The sequence below is a fragment of the Neodiprion fabricii genome, chromosome 2 (assembly GCF_021155785.1).
Source record: "Neodiprion fabricii isolate iyNeoFabr1 chromosome 2, iyNeoFabr1.1, whole genome shotgun sequence".
Taxonomy (NCBI): domain Eukaryota; kingdom Metazoa; phylum Arthropoda; class Insecta; order Hymenoptera; family Diprionidae; genus Neodiprion; species Neodiprion fabricii.
Window position 1 is genome coordinate 23,400,869 of NC_060240.1, and position 23,849 is coordinate 23,424,717.

The 23,849-nt window shown below is 36.5% G+C and overlaps 1 protein-coding gene across 2 annotated transcripts in view; it reads right to left on the reverse strand.

Moving 5' to 3' along the window:
* LOC124175818 (F-actin-uncapping protein LRRC16A) overlaps nucleotides 1-23,849 on the reverse strand; it is an 83,328-nt gene that overhangs the window by 35,066 nt on the left and 24,413 nt on the right. For both annotated transcript variants that reach the window (XM_046556385.1, XM_046556384.1), the window contains exons 7-16: nucleotides 22,760-22,854; nucleotides 22,321-22,362; nucleotides 21,625-21,812; nucleotides 15,916-15,993; nucleotides 15,245-15,578; nucleotides 9,723-9,991; nucleotides 3,752-3,879; nucleotides 3,281-3,599; nucleotides 3,093-3,206; nucleotides 346-551 (exon numbers count right to left, since the gene is read on the reverse strand). In XM_046556385.1, the coding sequence (XP_046412341.1) occupies nucleotides 346-551; nucleotides 3,093-3,206; nucleotides 3,281-3,599; nucleotides 3,752-3,879; nucleotides 9,723-9,991; nucleotides 15,245-15,578; nucleotides 15,916-15,993; nucleotides 21,625-21,812; nucleotides 22,321-22,362; nucleotides 22,760-22,854 (1,773 nt within the window). The remainder of the gene's footprint in view (nucleotides 1-345; nucleotides 552-3,092; nucleotides 3,207-3,280; nucleotides 3,600-3,751; nucleotides 3,880-9,722; nucleotides 9,992-15,244; nucleotides 15,579-15,915; nucleotides 15,994-21,624; nucleotides 21,813-22,320; nucleotides 22,363-22,759; nucleotides 22,855-23,849) is intronic.

Below are 23,849 nucleotides of genomic sequence, written 5' to 3' on the forward strand. Positions count from 1 at the left end.
CAGAACCCGAACAACGCAAAAAAAAAAAAAAACATAAACAAACTTCGAAGCTCCATTTCCCTACAAATGCATATTATTGGAACAATGAAGAGTTATCTTAAAATATTTTCGGGAAATTTGATGTCTATTTTAAACTAAAATGTTGGAGTATTAAGGTGGTGTAACTTTATCGTAACAAAGTAGCCCTCAAAATATATTGTCACGTAAAATAGTTGAAGGAGGGTAAACTTGAGCTACAAAATGTAATCAGTTTTTCCGTGGTAACAAAAAATAGCACAGCATTAACTAAATATTGGAAGAGACATCTAAATTTAGTTTGAATGTGAAAATAAACTGTGAACTTACTTGACTTTATTAATGATGTCAGTCCCAGCTTGTTCCAATATAGAAGTGTAAATGAAATCAGTGCTAATTTGATTTTTCTCTCTGCAGCTGCTTCTCAGATCATATTCAACAGAAATTGGTTCACTTTCATCGCCTCTGATGACTGTCTGGTTTAAAACCGTTGGACACTGTTCGATGGCACATTTCAGCATACTATCCAAGGAATCCTGTAAAATACATTGAGTACTGAAATATTGAATTACACAAAGAACAGAAAAGAGAAAAACAATGGTTAATACATCTCCAGCAGTTTGATTTGAGCTAATGATTGTGAACACGAATAAAATAGCATCCTTGCTATGTAAGAAAAATTATTCTAAGCAAATTTAAATAACACAAGCTAGAATATCGACAATTTCAGGAACTATTTTAGAATTGGAACTTTCAAGATTATTAAGCTCTGGTCTTTTTATCCCGAACTAATATCGTTGGTTCCATTTTACTCGCTGATCAGACCCCTCACAAATTGTCTGAAAGACACATCAGAAATCTCACATCATAATACAGTTATAAAGTCTGAATATCATTCTGGTGAGAATAACGAATTCAAAACAGTGATGCATCGCGATAAAGTTTTATGAAACTGAATCGTACCCACGATACATTTTTTCGCAAGTTTTGCCGTATATAAACAGATAGAGGAAGTTATACCTATAAGTTATAAAAGTCACGGTAAACTTAGGTAGAGCATTGCTCTTTCATTGTAGAATTCGGAAATCTCATTGATATCCAGCAGCTTTCAGAATTTTTTTAAAATTTTCACCATATGTTATCATTTTCGCGATACCCAGATTTTGGATCAATAAAGTGGGTGACCTAGAGACCTTCCATTGTTTCAATGAAAGATTTAGGCTAGTGAAAGGAAAATAGGATTTATAATGGTTTTGCAAATAATGAACACTCGGCTGGAAGTTTTCTCATTGTTACTTTGCGTGGCCGCCACAACACGAAATAGCGCTTGCAGTTGGGACATTTTATGCCTAGAGTGTAAAGTATCGATAGCGCCACTCACGGACTGTAAAAGAAATATATTTCTCAGAGTCTCAGTTCCTCTACTCTGACTACAATAGCTCGTTCTCAAAAATTAATTCTCGACTCTCTCAATAGTACCCCGCAAAAAGTGTAACTTTCGTAGATTTGTGTTCAAATTACGTACATACTACTCAATCACTGAAGCAAGTATGTACAGTGAGGCACAAAAGTATTCGTACAGTGGATAAATTTAAATAAAATGAGGAAGAATTTTATAAATTAATTTATTTATTCTGATTATAAAGCAATTTCCACCGTTTTTATGAGACTTTTTTGACGAGTATTTGAATTTCCCGCGAGATTTGACAAATTGACTATAAGCAACATGGTTGCCTGATGGCTTCAATTAATTACAAGAAAATAACACGGCACGCAGCATCCAGTTAATACAGCGATTAGTGTTACAAAATCGTGGGCATTACTAAGCATGCTAAGCAACCTACGTAACAGACGCTCGACTGATCACCGTTTCTACCCAATATTATTTTGAATCGTAATTTTCTTTTCTTGGACTGAATATTGTATGAAAAAAGCTTTGCGACGACTATTTCACTCCTCATTATTTAAAGAATGGTGGAAAGTCTTCCGGTGACGGACTTTATTACTCTGAAAATTCGGGAATAGCAATGTCCTGCCAAAATTTGAACACATCCCATTCATTAATTTATTAGTAATGACGAAAAATAAGAATCTGCTGATTCAGTTGATAAAAATAGACCATCAAATACGCTTAATTTCAATTCATGAGCCATACATGCGAACCATCCCTGATTGCAGCTGTTTGATTAATATACTCGATACAAATATATTCAATATAATCGTATATTCTGTTACAAGCATGTGAAATGGGTAATTTCCGATGAGTGTAAAGTTTGGAGCGTGAGCTCCAATCGCATGAATGCTAATGCGAAAGCAGTATGATCCAAGGCGAGCGCTGCCATCAGAAAATTGGATATTGCCCATCCGCACGTATGACACACACAATTTTTTCCAACACGTTTGAAGGAAAGTTTGATTTGAGAAGCAACGAAAGTGCCACTGACGGCGCTTAAAATCGGGGTTAGCCAACTTACATTCAACGACACAATGCGTAAAATTGAATTATTTGAAAGTGCGCATTGCCCAAAATTGTTTTACCGCGTTGCTCGGAAATGTAGCGCTTGACACACGCTCCACAGGCTTCGAAAATCGAACGTTTCAAGGAGGTGTGGAGAAAATATTTTTATCCATCCTAGAAATAATTATTTGGGCAAATTAAATATGTTTCATGGCGATCTCTAGACATCTCTGTGATGAACAAAAGAAGCCCAAAAAAACGTTAGAACCGCAGCAAAAACTCAAGAATTCATTCATTACTAACGTTCTAATTACAAAACTTTTGCTCAAATTGTTAACATCTTACCCTGTCTTATTCGAATTAGCTCTGAAGCATTTCTATTGCCTACACAGCAGGGTATAATTTTAATTCGTGTTCGATATCAGAGACACAAACAACAGTGCTGGAGGTTGGTCAAACGATTTACATATTGTCCTTACTTCTGATTCCTATTGAACTATATATAGCCCATTTTTCTTTAATACAATCGCAGAAAAATAATAATGCATTTCGACTCTAAACATCACAAGAAGAGGTTATTTATGGTGTCAAAGAATCACCCAAGCTCGAAATTCCATACCTGTAGATATCCAGTGACAACTCTGTGGATCTCGTCTGCTGTTTCTTTCAATTTGATTTCAATCGGACTACTATCGTCTCTCCTTGTAACAACCTCGTGTAACCTCGGCAAAAGCTGAAATGAGTATGAAATTTACAATTAGCGACGATCACGATTTTGATACGGACAGAGGAAAAGTTTTAGCGTACCTGTTTAGAATTATCAGCATCCTGTATCAAGCCAGTGGCGTAATTTATATCGTTATTGGCATCACAGCTCTCAGCGGCCAAAGTTTTTATCGTATCTTGCGTTTGCACGACGAGTCTATCTACCATTTGTTGCGTAGAACTCAATAAGAATCCCTGTTGAAGTCGGAACGCTTGTCCATGACTGTATTTGTTCGGCGATACATTTCTTTGCAACAAGTCTTGGATTTTTTTCATAAGCAGTTCAGTTTTTTCCGCCGACATTTTCATGCAAGGTTGCGCGTCAAAGATTGGAAACGGCATATGCCTGACGCTGTAGTTGCTATTGGACGAAGATTTGGTTGATTTTAGTTTTATCAACAAATTCTGAGAATAATTTAACGGTAAGAAACAATAAAGGGAATGTTTCATCATCGAACGAAAGTAAAGAGTCGTCGTGCCTCGAATAAAAACATATTAGAACATTCGACTTACTTTTCTAATGCATATGCAATATCACTGTATCCTTGAATCGTTATGTTGTTCCTATCATAAATGATATTCTTCAAATGATTGTTTATTTGCAATGCTTTTGCTAAAAGACGAGCACCGGCATCACCAATCTAAAAATACCAAATAATCGTTGATTGAAGAACAGCAAATTTGTCTGTGGCAGTCCATGCTAGTCTTCTGTTTTATTCTTGATTTTTGTTATGTCGGTATCATGCGAGGGATCGAATACTCTCAAATTAAATTACGCCGCACTCATTGTCAGAGCAATGTTTCGAAATTTCTGTAGATGATTGAGAATATTTTGATCCCAGCTGCTCTTAAAGAAACCATTTAAATTAGAACCTTACAGCAAACGATTTAAAATACACTGGCCATAGAAATTAACGGACCGCTTAATTTTCCGTCGAAAAACCTACAAATAATAGTGGCACAACTTTGCAAAAAATTCATGCATCAAAACTGTAAGGCATTTTGAAACTTGAAGCATCAGCATCAAAATGTTTTTTCAAATTTGGTGTTGATTATTTTTTTTTTTAAATTATGCCACTTCGAATCGACATTTCTGAAATTTGCAAAATGAATGTAGAGTTTAAGTGCTGCATGAAGTACAGCCATTTTTTTTATCGATCTCTGATATAGGCGTTTTGGAATGGAAAGTGTACTTTTTAAAAAAAATTTCACAGAGAATATCCGAGTGAGCATGCCAAAAGTGCCCTTTCTCGAAACAGATTCTGCGGGTGAATATCAGTTTTCTGTTGGTAAATGACTGACCTTTACCAAATTTTAGCCTTCTAACTCCATTTTGCTCCAAGCTATCGCAAAAAACGTGATTTTCAGTTTTCCTATATAACTCCGCTATTTGTACTCAGAAAATTCTGCAAAATCTCACAGATTTGGCAAACGTATATGGCCATATCAAGGATTTTTTAAAGATTTTTCGGTAGCAATCTTGACCTTACACAAGTTATTGAACATTTGGATCACTGGTTTCCGGTGGGTTTTAAAAAGTGACCACCTTCTTTTTTCTACAGTATGAACATCTGCTTTCAGGTGATTTTTTGTAATTTTTCCAGATTTTTACAAATGGTGCGTCATTCTCCAAAAACTCAAAAACTGACATTTTTCACTATTTTATGGGGACCTCAAGATAAGGACATACCGGATATGCCAGTCTAAAGTGCCCTTACACCAAAACACTTGCAGACTACATTTCGTTCCGAAGCAAGTGAAACACATATTTCCGCATGTATTTTGATCACCTACTTCTTTGAGAATTCTTATGAACCCATATCTCAATCGTTAATATGCGAAAAATATATGAAACATTTTTCTTCCGTTGACAAAAGTAATAAGGCCAGCAGAAATTCTATCGAAAATGTTCATCAGCGACAATGTAGTAGTTAGTATAAATGAATGTAGCGATGAAGATTAAAAAGTATAAGTTGGCACTTTCTGCAGATTGATTGTTTAAAGTAAGTAAGTAATATGTTATATTTCTATTGTAATTTGTGCTAAAATAAATGATAATCCAAATAAAAAAATTGAAAAATCAACGAAAGAAAAAAGTTTGTCACATTTTTCCCACATTAACGATTCTCTGACAATGGGAGTTTACTTAGAAACTTTTTGCATTTGGTCATTGTTATAAATGCTCAAGTCATTATAAAGTTTGAAGTATTAGTACTTTCATAAGGAATATTGTTACAGAACTGAGGGTGGCCGGCCATGCTCCGACCGAAGCATTTTACATAAATAATTATTTTGGTAAAACTGACTGTCACACCCAAGATTACCCGTTCTTACCTATAGGTTTAATATAAAGAACGTGGGAAATTTAACAGACAATTGATAATAATCGATAATGAGTGATCAGCAAGGCGGGGTAGATGTGTGGCTGACAGGCCAGATACATGTTTAAGCCCACATAAATGTCTGACTGATGTAAAAAAAGACGTTGCTCATCTAAAGTCAGTGTCATTCTTGAAGGCTTGATCATTTAAATTTTCGTTCAATCCTTGGTTGACATTCACTATAGGAATTCGTGTCCCTTAGTACAGCGTCACAAGATAAACTCCTGGCATGAGTATGAAAGACCCGATTCGAGAGATCCTCTTTTTATATTACGCTATGTCATTATCGAAGGTACAAATCAAATCTTATACCAAGAGGATTCCTAGAAGGCGAACGATGCGAACGACGACACGTCGGCAGATACGCAGCGAAGTTATATATAATCTTTGGAAGAATGCACTGACAATGAAATATACCCTAACTGGTACGCGCACAAGCCTACTCGAACGTGCAGCTCTGTCGTAACGTTGAGCTATCCCCACTCTCAATTTAGCTACCCACACACAAATTCTTGTCTCAAATTCATCGAATGAAAAGTACGTTAGACCGAAGTGGATCATAGCAATGCGTTACAGATAATATGGAATATAAGTATTAGACGAACTGGAACTGAATTATTTCTTCAGATATTATGGTGCATCTCGTATGTATATATCTGATAAATCGTTGAGTGTTTGACTTACTTCTTGACATTTCTGTATATTGTTTCACGCGCAGCTATCCTTCATGGTACAAGTCACTAGTCTAAGTAGAGTACATTTTTCGGTACGCTCTGATATTCGCTTCAACCGCTTTCAGCCAGCTTAACCCATTCCGATATTTGCTCAAAACGTTACACGTTCTGAGCGAGAGCGACGTGGGGACGTTAAAGCGATTGGAGTCGAGACGCGTCGGATACTTCATCTCCGGAGCTGAGGTGTCCGACGCGTCCCCACCATTCTATGATGACCCTATGGGGCTAAGTGCTTGAATGCGTTGCAATATGGATTTGAAGCGCTGTCAGCAATCAGTAATTGCGTTATTCGTAGGATTCAGCACAGTTTGGAATATTGGAATGTTTTTTGCGTATTCAACGGTCCCGGCGTTTGGAGCGAACTCACCCTCAGTGGTTGGATGTTGAAGATGGGACCGTGCGCAACTGACACGGACTCCGCTAACGTAGGTGAACGAGCGCTGTTAAAATTGAGTTTCGTGAGATGTGTTTTAAAATTATGCGACTTCGGAAAAGTCCTCAAAACTGTGATGTAAATGCAGCATTGAATCGGATAAATTTGAACATGATTATTCTACGGTAAGTAGCATTGCTAACGGCTTCATTAAAATGGTAAAGTTGACGGAGAACTCGATTTTTTTATGAATCCTGCATTATTTCTGTAGGTAATAGTGTGACGACCTGAACTATGTCAAAAACTGCTCTAAGAGACTCACCACTAGGATTCACAAGGTTACGGAGATGCCACACTCGATTACTGACATGTGTTAAAATGTTTGTAGCTTCGTTGGAATTGTCGAAGGCTTGATTTTTGCCCAAGTAATCGTAAGTCGAATGCAAGCATATCATACTGAAAGTAAATCACCGACACGTATGAGTTTTATTTCAATGGGTTCGAGTATGATCAGGCAAAGGATATGGTATTGTTCTAAGTTAGCGTAGGTTCCGATCGGTGGTTAACAATGTCTCGGCACCTACGTTAACAAATGCTAGGCTAGCTTACAGATATTGTAACCAAGCTGCTACATAAGACACAATATTTGAATTGAATATTTGAACATTTATACTGGACTCAAATCACTGCAAATCAGGGCATAGATTTATATTGGGTAACAACCTCTGACATGTAGAAAAAATTAGAGGAGTGTTAACAAAAACAGGTTCAAAAAGAGTTCAAGAAAAGTTGTCTGTGTTGCATTAAAACTGTATCAGTACTTGCTGAGTGAATAAAAATGTCTTCAGTGCGGTGTGTGAATTTTTATTTTACATCGCACGAAGTTGAAAAAATGCGCAAGAGTTCAGTTATTAGCGCATCGCACATTATTTCGCAGCGGTGCATTCAAAAAAACAAATTCCTCTAAAAATGACAAGCACGAAAACGGTGTTTGAATTTCGGCGAACCGAAAATATTGATGAACATTTAGTAAAAGTATCTCAAATAAATCCATCATTCTTTTCAAAGCTTCAAATGACTGGACACATTCGACCTAAGGCATCTTCTCTGCCTCATCATAATCGAACCCAGTGGAATAAGAAATTAACGCGTGCCACTAATCTACCTTTAGTATATCGGACTTGCAATCGACTTACGAGAGCTTGGGCAAAAATCAGGCATTCAATAATTCCAACGAACAAGATGCATTTTGACATTGGTTAGCGATTGATTGCGGCATCTTCATAATCTTGATAAAACCAACGGAGTCTCTTGAGGCAGCTTGCGATCTAGTTCAGGCCGTGATGCCGTTTGCTGTAAAAATAATGCAGGATCCACAAAGAATAGAGTTATCAGACTACTTCATCATTGTAATGAAGTCGTTTGCGATCCAACTTACTGTGAAAATATCATGTTCAAATTTATTAATTTGATGTAGCACTGCTATCAGAGTTTTGATCACTTCTTCCGAAATCATATAATTTTAGTGCGTATCTTACGAAACTTAATTTTTAACAGCACAAGCTAATCTCTGTTTTCGGATTCCGTGTCGACTGGACAACTACGCGCAGTCCCATGTTTACCATCCTACCAAAAATTAAATTTAACTTCGATGGTCTATCTGCCAGCGTATCGTCTTTCGCATCGTTTTCCTTCCTAGGAATTCTCTTGGTGGTACAAGGGAAATTCCAAGGCATCGCGACCTGGCCATAACTTCGCAATTTCCAATTCCAAGATTTCTAGTAATTCCATGGTTATTCATGATCGCTACCAATAATTAATGATTACGAAATTAATATAAAAAGGTCTTTGTCAGCGATTACTAGAAGACTGATTTTCTTCCAAATATCAAATTTTGGAAAGCTCTTTTGTTTATGATGCTCCATAACATAATAAAGGAATAAATTTAAAAATGGTGAGGGTCATGGCTAAGTTAGGATGAGATACCTGGGAATCTCTCATATACATAAAAATCATCATTAGCAGTTAAACGATGTAGTAACAAATGATATTAAGTATAAATAGGCCGAATCATCAAAATCACAATTTGAGAAAAGAGAAAAAAATCTATTTAAAAAATCTCCAGCAGTGTTACTGTGGGCGTTAAATAAATGACCATTCAGTATAAAGCCATGCGAGCGAGCGTCCCCCCACATGCACGGTCACACACACAAATGCGGCATCTCGCACCCAGCACGCCCATCATACACTGCGCTGCACTGTCACCCCCACCCGATATAAAAAAAAATTAAGAACGTTTTTATAAATAGAATATTCAAATTGCTAAACTCTAGTGTTTTTGATAATATTTTGATGTGTTTGTACTCGTTCTACTCGCTGACAATATATCCACAAATTGTTTGAAAAACCCTAGAAAAATCTTACATTATAATAGAGTTGTCATGCACAAACACAATTGTTGACAACCATTTGTGGTACCGTATTTAAAAAAATATATTCTTGTCTGTAAATTTATACTTTGTCTGGAGATTTCTATAGCGAATAAAATAAACTTAAAAGTATTGTAGATGATTTATCTCTGGTGGAGATTAGTACTACCGGAGACCTGTTAAATGGTTTTTTTTTTTCAAACTGTTGATTCATCCTTAAGCAGCAAGCGTAAAGCTAACACTAGCGTCGTCAACAAAATTTTCTTTGTCTACTTTATCATTGAAATTGATAGATAATATGAAACTATCATGAGTTTTTTTTTGTCTTTCCATCAACCACTATAATTGAAAAGTTACAGGCCTTTTTGTTTCATTGATACATTAATATTCGGTATTGTGAAGTTATTATTTTGTCGCTAATCTGAAAATGGAAATAACTCTCGTAATTTTCAAAATCCTCCAAGTAGAAGAACAGTTTACAGATAAACTCGGATACGATCTTCCAAAATTCGCAATGAAAAAAAGGCAAAAACAGACCCATTGAAAAGTTTCATACTTCGTACATACCTGATTACCACTGATATCCAGCGTGTGTAGGCATGTGTTACTCCCCAAGGCGTTAATCAAGTTGAATAAATCACTTTTTAATCTAGAATCCGGTAAATGCAACGCCTGCAATACGCAATCGTCTTCCTGAATCATGGTTACCAGTGCTTCCATCACAACAGCAATATGTTTAGTTTTCATGCCAGCTAGATTTCGACCCATGTATAGCTGCTTGATGGATTTATTTTTGCTCACTGCCGTTATCACTTGTGCTAAATCGACATCCATGTCTGAAACACATTGATGGCAAATGAAGCTGAAAAATTTTTATTTGCACGATCATCTGCGGTAAATGAATTGATTTTAGTTTTTCGAATGGATTAGTTCATGGCACATCGATCCTCAAATAGCATGACCACATCAGTCTTTATTATCGAACTATACATACAACGTAATGAAATAAATACGTAATGTATTTTAAATCCTGTTTTTCTTCGTTGTTCTATTTATAAGATTTGTTTCAACGCAATAAAAAGAGCACTGCAATATGAATATGCAATATCTTTATAATTGAACAATCAAACGAACTTACTTACTTGTAAATTCATTTGATTGTTCAATTATATTCCGTCGCCTCATCCTCTAGGTCAAAAGGTAGCTGTGCAGAGGTGTAATTGTTGCGAGTATCTATGTATATTTATTTTAAAATAATATACATATACAACTTTGTATATTTATTAGCTAATATTTTTTTAAAAATTTTTTGTAGTTAATAACTACACTAAACAAAACTACACTAACTACACAAAAAAATAACTTGAGAAACCCATTTTTTTTTTACTATTTAAGTTAGTAAAATACAGTAAAAATAAAAGTATGTAGATAAAGAAAGGTTTTAGCTGGATAATATCGTAACAAATATCGATTTTTTGAAAAAAATTTAGCAATCTGACGAAAAAAAAACTATTTTTAATATTTAAGTCTTAAATTTGTCAAACAAGTGAAAAGAATTATGTCAAACGCAAAATCAACGGTAAATTACTTTTGAATACAATTTCAATGTCGAATAACTTTTAAAGGAGTGAATTTCATGAAAAATGTTGAGAGACTTTTTTTGTAGAGCATCAAATTTCCCACAAAAATAATGGTTTGATCTATGAAAATATTGATTTTTCTGGTAATTACAAAAATCAAAAGTTCAAACAAAAATTTGAAAAAACAAATCAATGTTTAAGGCACGATTACAAGGAAACGGCTCGATCTACGTCAGTTTAGTAACAGAGCTTTTTGTAGAAAATTTAATTTCCTTCAAAAATATGGATTGATAAAATTTTTCAGATTGATAATTGACGGATTTTGGGTAAAAAAATGCGGTAACTGTTAAAAAATCAATAGCTGTAACGATACACCCCTTAATATTAATATTAAGGGCTCAAACTTTCAGGATAATGTTTATTTGTCGTCATGAACAATGTTTTACAGTACCATTAAAAAAAAAAATTCTTTGTTTTTTTTGGCCCAGTCTAATATTTATATATATTGGAATAACTTTAAAGCTCCGCGATGGGGTCAATTATGGAATTTGTAAAATTTGCTGTTTCTATTAACAAAAACTTCCGACTCTTTACTCCAACCCGTTGTTTTCCTAATCGGTTCGATATTGACTCCTTTGCTGCATGCGGTTAACGTTGATGCATGCCTTGTACTATGAGCTGTAAATAAGCTCGTGTCTACCCCGCCCTACTCTGGTGTGTCTTTGATCCATCGACTGATGGTTGCAATTTTTGCTGCACCGTGAGGTCTTTTAATAGTAAGAAATAATCTTTTTTCATCTTTAAGATGGCTGCATCTCGTTAGCGTCAAGTATTATTTTAGAGTTGTCACAGTACAGAGATCTGGTTTGTTCCTGAAGTAAGGTACTTTAAGCAGTGGTTGCCAACGGTTTGCTACAGAAGTTTTTATTCTCTCCATGATCATAATGTAAATTATATTTTCTGATTCTTCAATATTATTGAGGCTGATCTTGCGTACCGTCTGGACCTGTTCACCAGTCATCAGGGATAGCAAGGTAACTAGTATTCTTGTTAAGCCTTTGAGATCAATTTATTTCATAAGGCCAGAGAGAGGCTAAAATTTCAGATTTGGTATCGGCTTCCATATGTAATCATACTTGGGTTTTTGAGGCTTAAGAGCTGCGACTCCTTTAAAAAGTCTTGTAACTTGAGCGTCGCTACCTATCGCTTTTATAACTATAAGTGATAATGTGGACCTATAACTATTTAGAGTACTGTAGGATTTAATATGTTCAAATTCGTTTGCAACAAATTCGATAACGCTGATTACAGAGGCCCCGAATGGGCATATCTCTCTTGTCTTGGAGAAAACCAACCAACAATAAAGAAGCCAGTATCATCGGTGTTACTCTATCTGAAACTTCTCTTAGTGCGAATGACTTCCCGATAATCGCCCCACAACCAGGATAAGGTTCATCGGGTTATGCCCATTCTATTGATATATGGTATTGCTGTTGCGTTGTCGATACGTAGTAATATTTTACATGACACTAGTTTTTCAGCAAAGCATTTTAGACTATAAAAAGCAGTTTTCAGTTCCATAAAGTTAATGTGCTCGTCTTTTTCACAAAAAATACCCCAACCTGTCATTGAAGCGTCAAAGAAAATTTCAATTTTAAAGTTACTTTTCTTAACGAGGTTTGGCATAACAGGAACTTGCTGGTAGTTTCATTATTTCACCAAAGTCGTCGTTTGAGCTTGGTAATGCCAAATACAGTAGTCGCTAGATAAATGGCCATTCAGTACAAGGTCATGCGAGCGAATGCCCCTCCACACGCAAGGTCTCACACGCAAATGCGGGATCCCCCACCTCAGCGCGTCCATTTCCAACTGTGCTCCACTGTCACCCCCTACCGCGCACGGCTCTAGCTTTCGACGTACCAGCAGTGGGAGCGATTAACAACTAGCCATTTCGGAGAATTTTCCTCTCCTCGAGCGCCGTGGCAGGGCCACATATCTAGCGGCCAATGTACTTTTGCGTCTTTAGTCCCTTAGTGTAGAAGGGTCGGTAGTTTACGGCTGGGCAAGCTGCTACTAAAATTCCGAAGAATTGAGCTAGTTCCCTAATTTTACAATTTTCCTTGTATCTAATTTTTTGCGATAAACTTGAGATACTTTGTCTCTGCTTGTCCGTTAGTTCAGCTTTCATTTCTGGCGAGTTTCATATGACTCAAAGAAATTTAAAGTAGTTGATGGCTTTAATTGACATTTTTTAAGGTACAATACGAATCCTAGTGATTCTAATAGAGATCTAGTCTCTTGAAAGTTAATTAGGCATTCTTTTTCTGATCTACCAATTAATACGAGATTGTCTAGGTATATCACCGATACAACATTCTTCGATCTTAATTTATGCACGATTGATTTCTTTAGTTTCGTGAAGATGAATGGAGCGGTGCAGCGTGCGGATGGAAGACACGTAAATTCGTACCAAACATCGTTGAAGTAGAATCTGAGATATTTTCTATGAGTTTGTCTACACGAACTAAAAAATACGCGTCTTTTTAGTCCAAGCAAACCGTGAAACAATCTTCAAGTATGAGACTTGTAGCCGTTCTCCGATCCTCCATTTTGAAATGAGAAGGGATTATATGCTCATTGAATGTTTTCAAATTAGGTATAAATCTTTTTTCGCCGTTTGGTTTATCAACTAAAAAGTAGGGTGAAATGTATTGGACTTTTGTAGATTTACATTTTAAGACAGCTCCTTTATCTAATAATTTTTTTATTGCTATTCAATAAATTTTAAAATCCAGCTTAGACAACTTAGGTTCCTTTGGAATGCGAGAGTTCCTATTTGGCGCTAACGTTTGGTAGCTGTCTTCTCTCAACAAGATACCATTCACTGCTGATTTGATCTTTCGATTAACTTGTGGGGCCCTCAGCAGCTGACAGTTTTGGGTTATCGAGTATTTTTTTTTTAAATGTCGTGATTTATTTTCTTCGATGGGCCTTGTTTCAATATATTTGGCCATCGCTCGGTGGAGTTTCACCTTCGACTAGGATGTGATGAGCCTCGCGAGTGTTGCTTAACATCGTCTCTGTCAGGAGATTCTGAATCATGCCTTTTATTGTGTTTTCTCTTCTTAAGGCGGCGATCCTGAGGGGAAGCATGGCGTAGGCTCGATGAATGAGGCCGTTTCATTTTTCTCTTCAGAGCCTTTACTGCTCGACACAGCTTCGCACATTCTTCTTCTAGGTCCCTCGGTGACTAGTTTCTGCTTCAATATTCAGATTTATCCGAATCTGACCCCATTTATTACTCAAATTTCAGTTTTGTTTCGCGTTGTGGGGGACGTGTGATCTGGACCGCACAGAAAAATTTTATGAAATTCCGGATGCGCTCGCAGCGCCTCCAAGCGGGAAAAATTAGTACCGCAGGCTTTGAATACTGTGGATTAAACCGAATAGCTAACGTTATTACCTTTTGACCTAGAGGACGAGGCGACGTCATATAATTATACTACATAGTACAAAAGTTTGCAAAAGCATGCGTTCTTAGGCAAAGGAACACTTTCTAAAATAAACTTTGGGTGGAAAACTATCAAGCAGGTCAAGTTTTTCTGAATGTTTTCTTACAAATACTAATGTCTTTCGGAAATTTTGTAAAAATATTTTAATTTCTATGCAGAAAAATTATTTTGACAGATTAACAGAAAACATTGATAATTCTTAGGAATTTATAAAACGTTCTAGTTTCACTGAAAATATTATTCTTCAACACCTGTTGCTTTTTACGTCGTAAACTTCACATCCATGGAAAATCACTCGCTTTCCGCACTTGTAACGTAATATACTACTTCACAGGTATGTCTAGGTTTTGTCAAAGCTGCATTCCAAACAATGTATTTAAAATTTTTCTTCAAAATCTTTTAATTCTGTCGGACATCCATTCCAATTTTTCATAACGCGGACCCGTCAGAAATTAGGCAGAAACACCAGAACTCGGATTTTTTCAGACATATAAGATGAAATGTGATGTGTAAAGTTATAAAGAATTAGTGGAGAAAACTATTATAGATATGGGCACTAGAGTGTTTCAAAAAAACCGACAATTCTTTTTTTTTCGAAGAACATTGAAAAATCTTCCGAGTGTCCCTCAAAAATGAGCTCGGTAAAATATGAGCTCTTAATATTGATATTTAGAGGTGGCGATTCTCAATTTTCTATTTCCCATTTAAATAACATGGGAAAAATTTTTTTTTAAGTTTCACAATTCTGACGTTGGATTCGTTTTAAACGACCCCGAAAACCCCCAAGTATTTTAAGGAAAATGGATGAATTTTTATATTTTAAGTCCACTATATTGGATCCGCGAAAAATTGAATGTACATCTTGAATAACCGATTCAAAATATGTATATGAGACGCTGTGCCGCAAAGGGTTAAGGCAACGGATCATCGAGCGCTGTGCACGAAGCAATATAAACTTTGTAATAGATATTGAAATGGCTTTTAGGCAGACACTTACTGCTGTCCGAGATATCCAATGACGATATACATCGCACACCATGAATACACGATTCGAGAACATGGGCACCCATCGAACCTAAATTATTTCCACTCATATCCAGCTCCAATTCGACTGTGCTTTCATTGCAAGCCAAGCCAAGCAATAAATTCTTCAATCCTTCTAAAGGTAGTTTACAAAATGAAATATTCATGTATTTTAATGATAACGTTGCCGTGAAAAACTGCTTAAAGCTTGGCGGTATTTCCTTAGTCTTTTTGCTCGAAAACGAATTTCGTGCTACATTTAAATGCACGAGATTTGTTGCGCAACCTCGCAACAATGCGCCGAATAACTGAAAATTGATAAACAAATTCAATTTTTACACACAAAACACTTTTTAACATACAAAAATGTGTTCAAAAAACAAAAAAGAATGTGTTCATCAAAAAAATTATAGCAACAAATACGATGAATCTTCAAATTTCTTACCATATAAAATTATTTAGGAATGACACACAGCTGTTAAATTATTGCAATTTCGTGTACGAGTAAACTAGAAACGTATCTAAATATAATGAAACCATGTAAATGTGTCTAACGTTACAATTCTTGTAGAAGCTCTAGCTTAAATAATTAATATGCCTTAGTATAAAGATACAAAGAGTCTGTTGTGTGTGATTGCAACTTACACATTCTAACGTAGTATCCGTGCCGCTGAGGTCTAAATGGGTTAAGCTATTTGGTTGTGCCAAGAAGTTGCACAAATTCTGTAAAAGAAATTCTTACTATTACTTACTGTGAAAATGTGGTTACATAGAATTGTGCATACATAGTCACCTCTGACAATTGAAGCCAGGTCGAGCATTTTCAAAGCATACGAGTTTACGGCGACGTGCAATTCAAGGAGATTAATTGCTCGGGTCTAGATAGTTTCTACTAATTCTTTTACGAGATAATTTCTTGAACAATCTTAACCAGGTTGGAATGAAATCGAACCAATCTACTACATTTTTAACCATTTTGAAGCAATTTGAAACGAAGCATCAATATCTAAGCTTTTATTTATAATTCTAGTATTTCCCAGTTTTGCGTTTCAAAGAGACATTCGTAGCTTAGCAATATAGTGATTTGATAATACTCGATGTAGGTACGATTATCTCGCAATAAAAATTGAAAAGATTATCAATCTTTGGCCGAACCATACTCGTGAAGGAAAAACAAGCTGTAACATTTGTATCGGAAGTCAGAAAAAGAGAAAAAAATCATTTTTACAAAATCTTCAGCAATGTCGTTCGGGTCAATGATAAGTAAACAACAAAAATAGCATCTCAATGGTTTAATAGAAATGATTCTGAGTAGATTAGAATAACACCAGGCCACAATAACAAATACGCAGTTTGAGGAAATATTTTATGATTAGAACGTGACCTAATTGTCCAACTCTATTACTTTTTGCTCCCCCGATTTTAAGATTTTTGCCCAAAGACAAGAGAATCGGGTTAAAAATTCCATATTTCTAGGATTTTTAAAGGTGTAATTCTAAAACCTAATCCCAAATGCATGACATCTTACAAGGAGCCCATCTTGTCTGATAATAACGGATTATCTGTATTTTTTAGTGATCTGCTCTGCGTAAGTCAGCAATGGAATTTTTACCGACCGGAGCCATTGAAGTTTGAGGCGTTGTTTATACATGTATACACGAGACCAGCCCCCTGACACTTACCACTGCTCGTATACTAAAAAATTGTACGCGTTTTGTCCCCGTTTTTTAGTTTCTCTACGTGGCGCTAGTAGACTTCTGACACGCTCGCTCCCACGGTCTTACATACAGGTCTGAAAACTCCGTATGTAAGACCGTGGCTAGGAGTGACTCACAAATTGAATCAATTTGGCACTGCGCCGCTACTATCTAGTAGGTCCGGTTAGGCTGTAGCGCGCTTGCGCCAACAGAGAGAAATTTTTTCTATCTCTGTCGCTCACAGGTGACACGGGTGGGGGTGACCCTACAAGGTTACAGCGACCCTTGCGGCCAATCTAAGAATTATTGAAAGCGGACTCAAGAAGTGAGTCGCCCCCTACTACCAAAGTTTCCAGACCTGTATGTTAGACCGTGCTCGCTGCCCTCGCCGACCGCGCGCAAGCTCGTCAGACAACTACTAGCGCCACTAGTGATGGAGATTGGCGGCAGAATCGAAGGACATTATGCGAACCACGTTTAGCAGCTTGTGTCAGGGGGCTGCACGAGACACTGCTAGTAGTTTGCGTGAGTGAGTGCGGCGCTGCGGTTGGGGTCACCTACAATCAAGGTCCCTAGATTAGACAGGTCACAAGACACGCGTGTTCCAGTTTTTCTCACTATAACGTGGGCAAAAATGTTCTATGCGCGTTCGCCCAAAAAATATGAAACTCGCATTACCGCATTAACCAGTTTTGACCAATCTTGCTCAATTTTTTGAGGTTAAGCATTAACCAGTTGCGCCCTTAGTGTCCTGACGTTCACGAAATAAATAGAAGCACGTATATATTTTGAGGTTAATCATTGTGACAGGTCAGGAATCAGAACCACACCGGGTGCTTTCCATTTAGAGCACAGTGTGACACAGTGTTCAAATTTCTATGTAAGTCGCCAATCCGGGCAAAGGAATAGACCAGAAATGTCTACACCGTGTCATATTGTGCTCTAAATGGAAAGCGTCCATTGTCATACGAAATTTTTGGCACATTCTCACTAATTTTTTTGCCCACGCGTGTCTTGACCTGTCTAATCTAGGGACCTTGCCTAAAATCTCTAACACGGTCTTCTACACAGATCTGGACACTCCAATCTCGTTACCATTGAACGTCGCGTAACCATTTTGAAGCCTATCTTTCTTAATTTGTGCACCAAAGACCGGAGCGCTGCAATCTCGGAAGCCGATTACTACAAATGCATCCCTAATAAGTGCCCCTACCACTACAGATGCATTGGCCTCCCACTTACTAGCGCTAGCGGCAAAAGTTCACAACGTCGGTTTCACTTCCATTACGCTTTAGAGACGAAGTGCCTAGACTTGTGTAGAAAACCGTGATGTCTACAAAACAGAGCGCGGTCCATGGAGACTAGAGTACAGGAGTCCGATCTCTATTGAGGAGCATATGAAAAAATCGTCCTCGAAAATTTATCGTTTAGTAGTTTTAGATTTCATCAAAAGCAGCGTTGTCATCGTAAAGTTCCGAAGTGAACTTAGTAAGAATTGACTATATATATATGTATATAAACATCGATCATGACCGAAATCGAATTGCCCCTCACCTGAAAGGAAATATCGTCAAGCATGCGTGCCCGTGTTAATTATTGTGGAAAAAGTGTTAATTATAGTCATTATATTGAAGTAGGAAATTAAATTGATCGCGTATCACTTAGAAAAGATAGCAAAAATATAATGCTTTTTAATTGAGTATCTTTATTAAAAAAATAAGTAGAGGTTGAGGATCAACATAACCTCACAAACTTATTATAAATTTTTAGCGAAGACGGCTTCGTGAAAGAACATGACAGCCTCAATATTAATTTTTTCATTGAATAGAGTTGTTGGGAGAAAGATCACTTAAAAACTAAAAGTGTCTCATTCTTGCTCTCGTGTGTGTTTTTACCCGTCTCGATCTCGACTCCCCACCACTCGTCGGATCTTTGCGATATCAGCGCTGTTCAGCGTCAGCCAGCGCAACCCTTATTGTACGGATTTTTGATGCCGGAACAAATGTACGAAGATCGGACTCTTGTACTCTAGTCTCCATGGTGCGGTCAATTGCTTTTACTCTGACCGCCATTTTCTTGCGAACTGAAATTGTGGGAGGTTTGCAACACGTATAAGTAGATAGGTTATATGATAAACACATTACAATGTTAGGTTAGTTCGAATACGTTCATTAGTTAGCTACAAGATTTCTACCTACTTTTACATTTTCAAAACTTCCCATAATTTCGATTAGCAAGAAAATGGCTGCCAAGGTAAAAGCGATTGACCGGACTCTGTTTCGTAGGGACTCTAGGGTCACCGTCTCTTACGATACTGTTCAGATTTCGAACCATGGAATAAAGAGTAAGGAGATCAAACTAGCTGACGAAAAATTAAGTAAGGGTGGAAACTGCAAGTAGTGACAAGTTGAAAGGTCTGCCAGATAGAATGCCTGAGTAACTGCTCGCGCGTGCACAGATCACTCTTTGGCTTGTGTCTATCCGACCAGAAATACCGGCTCGTACTTAGTTAAATTTGCCTGAATGACTTTATTGAGGTTCGAATAACGAGTTGACTGCTTGTTATAATAAAGCTGAAGCTAAAGATTACAACGAGCAGTCAAACGCTCCAAGCTTATTTTAAACAGAAGAACGCAGTATCATTCATCACTGCGGATTTTATGTAAGAGTATCAGATTTTCATGTGCATAATTTTTCAACAATCTTAAGAATATGTAGTACTCGTAAATTTATCGATCACGTAAGCTCACCCTTATTTGTTATACATTCAATTAAAAAATTGATGGAAATGGTTCAAATTTGAAGGCACATCCTTCTTTTGTAGGGAAATTCAGAAAAGTTACCAATATCCCAAAAATCATCCAAAAAATACGTGATTGGTTGACACGTATTATTATTTTCGCGTCTTCCACATTTATGGGTCCATAAAGCACGCAGTTGAGATACTTTCTGTTATTTTGGAAAGAATGAGGAGTAAAATGAGCCTTCGTGAGACTATATTCATGCCATATTAAGATCAGCAGACGATAAATACGCCTTATAATAATTTCGTGAATAAAAGACACTCAGCTAATCGTTTCTTCAATCAAGAAACCTGTAGGCGGAGAGCTGGAGGCACTTTGACTTACGTCACTTTATGAACAAAATTTTCCATTTTATCGTACTCTCTTAACATCGCTGCTAATTCATTCGGAAGTCTGTTTAGCGTCCACCGCTGGAGATCGCAGCATGACGAGTGCAAAGGGTTCAAAAAAATCAATTGAAGAACGTCATTTCATAAAGGCTATTTTTTGGTGTTCCAGCAGGGAATGATATTCTGAGTCGTGTAGTAAAAATAGCAGACCATTTGGTTGCTGGAAAATGAGGGCAATAGACACGCGAAAATGTGTCCAACTTATCTAGCGGTAAACCGTGCAGATTTAGTCCAAAAAGCAGTGCAGAAAAAGTAGGTTCATAATGCAATCTTCTACAGAATTGATTTTCTTGTTGGAACATGTTCAGGGGTGACCCCTGAATGTAAATTCAAGTTAGGACGACGGGCGGAGAAGAGGATCAAAATTATTATAATTAGTAGTTCTCGTTCGCTGACCTTAATATTGCAAGAAAATAGTCTTACGATAGCTCATTTTACCCCGCATTCTTTCCAGAGTGTCAGAAAGTATCTTCTCCATGCACTTTATCGCCCTAGAAATGCAGAAACTGTGAAAATCGTAAAACATCTCAAGAAACCACACATTTTTTGATGATTGTCGAGATATTAGTAAGTTTCCTAAATCCCGCGACGAAAGAACGATACACCTTCGAAATTTGAGCCGTTTCCGGTCCGTTCATTTGTTGATTGTTGATTGAATACATAAAAAATAAGAGTGAGTTTGCTCTGATGGTAAAGATAGGAGTGCTACATGCCCTTAATGCGCATGCGCGAATAATTAACCAGGCATTCTCCCTAACGAATTTCTCCAACACGTCGCCACTTTCATATATCAATTTTATATTCCTACTCGTACTTTCTCGTTCGAACCCCGATGATCAGTTTTTATGGTATTTTCTAATCTCACAGAATATAAACATCACGGATTGTAAAAAGTGAATCAGAATATGGAATTCGGATTTACTATGCCCCAATTCTTCGACACGTCGTTAAATTTAATGACGGGGTAAAATTAATTGAGATGAATCATTTTTATAGACCATGCATATTTTTTATTTCACGTGCATTAATTACTGTTTCTACTTTGAGGTTCAGGGACTGTTCAAGAACAAGCTGTGCGTTAAACTTTAATGGTAATATTTTCCAAAACCAAGAGGTTTTAGTCGTAAAAACTGGCACCGACGTACACAGAGGAGATCACTATACAATATGGATAAGACCCACCGAAATCGGTGATTATTAGGCTTAATCGTCTCCTTGTTAGTTTGTGTGATTCCAATTTGCTCATATTCATTTCTAGTTCTTAATAGGAACATTGTTTCGTTCGAGTTTGGCATCATCGGTGCAATTAATACAGCTAAAAACTTTCTCATCAGTTTTTGCTCCATTTTCAACTTTGAATCCAAACGGTACATTTCATTCAAAGTTAATTTACAACAGATGTACAGCTGATTCGTTGGGAAAAAAATTGGTAAAAGTATATAATATGGGAAATGTCGTACTTACATTGACATCATCTTTCAAACTGTTTCCAGAAAGATTCAAGTATTGAAGACTGCTCGGCATGCTTCTGTTCAGACTCAAGGCATGTGCAATTTGATTGATGCCTTTGCCCGTCAAACCGCAGTGAGCAAGATTCAACTTCTGTAATCCTTTAGGCAATTTGCCCATGAGACCACTTAAGTGTGTAGCACCTTGAAAAAGTTATATTCAAAAAGACGGGTTCAGATAAAAGCAAATATTATCAACTTTATCAAGATGCGTAATTAGACTTACAAATAATTCAACAGTCAATATAGAATGGTACGTTTTGAAGAAAAGCATAAAATTGTTAAAATAAGAGGGAACACAGCTTCTGGCAATGTAAATTAGTTTATTTTCGCTGCAAGCATTCTCTCGGTCCGACCTTGGTGGAAATTTTTTTCTAAAATTTTTTCCGCCATTTTCTGAGAAACTAGAATTCTCAGAAGAATTCTGTAACGGTCCGTGAACCGGACAGTTCCAAACGAATTACAGAATTTAAATAAAAAATTTACACCAAGGTACGATAATCGTCTCTGAGAAAATTACTCTTGTTACATGCGTGAAAAAAAAAATGTCTTAGCTAAAAATAATAGATTAAAGAGTAAGAAGAGGGTAAAAAAACTTCGGAAAACTAATGTGATGTAAATAATAATTAGTTACGTTAAGTTTTGTGCACACCTTGCATCAATTTGGCAATTATCCCACACAAACTAGAGGCTCCTATAAAAGTATGAACACACCATTTATAAAAAGCGGTCTATAATTCAATAAAGTCTATAATATTCCATAAAAAAAATATATGTATATTATAACAAATTCCATGTTACATTTCAAGTATGGAATTTTTACTCAACGTATGCAATATTCACGCCATATAATATTAATGCAAATAAGCCTACAGTAGAAATTAAACGACTGGATTTGTATCAATTGTTTGATGAATTATGATTGCACGCGACAAATATAAAAAAACTGTGAGAACAAATAGTAAATAATTATTTGCAAAGCAATGAATGTTTGAATAGCTTAGCGTGAAAAAATGCGTAAATAACGAAAAATATATAAGACATATGTGATAGCGACATGTTTTTATTCAATATTCAAAGCTTAGACTCACCTTTATCTTCTATCATATTATTTGACAAGTCAATTGTATGTAACATAGTATTGGTGTTGGATATCAACGCTATTGATAATTTGTGAGCAAAGTCCCTGAAAATATTAAACGGATCTTAAGATGAATCCAAAATATTAGCATTTCCTATTTCAAGCAAATCGATAAATTTTTACTAACAGAACCAGCAAACATTTCATCACTAGCGAGTTGTGTTGGTGGGATTATTACGTAAAACAAATCATAGTGACGGCAGGTCGTCGGATTGATCTTCAACCGCGTGATAAAACTGACAAGGGAGGTTCAGAGGTTCGTCTCACCGATTTGATTCAATCTCACGGTACATAATGTTCGTCCCAAGGGCGATAATAGGCCAGCACAATAAGATGCGCATTTCAGTCGTTTTAGAGTTACTCGGTTTGGAAAAAGTGCTAGCGGCTACATGCGTAAAACTGTAACATTTTTTTATTTTGTCACGCATAAAAATTTACCTTATCCGTTAAAAAAATGGTCAATTTTCAATTTTCACGGCTTTATTCTGTATGTAAATAGTTTTCAAGATATCCAATGATAAAGTGAAGTACGAATTAAAAACGTGAAATATTACAAATACAAAAAATTGATGTTTTTAGTGTAACATAATTATAAAATACTGATTGATCAACTTTCGTTGTCCGACTTTTTTTGTTGCCTCGAAATCGTTTCACGGATATAACAGCGGTCACTTTTTCCAAACTGAGTAACTCTGAAACGACTGGATAGCGCGCTTTATTGCACTGACCTATTATCATCCTTGGCATGAACATTATGTACCGTGAGTTTCAGTCAAATCGGCGAGACGAATGTCTGAGCCCCTTCGTGTAAGAGGGGTTAGATGCGCTACCCTCACCTAGAAGACCTTCAACCGAATTACAAATTGAGACCCTAGTTGAGTTGGTATGGAATGTCACGTATATGAATTAGACTCGGTAAAAATTTCCTTTTTCACTATCATGCCGATAGAGCAGGTAAGTTTTTCCAAATTTTGATCGAATTTTAGCAGTTACAGAAATTTTATCTGTTAATGTGTGCTGTGAGATATATTTTATGATGA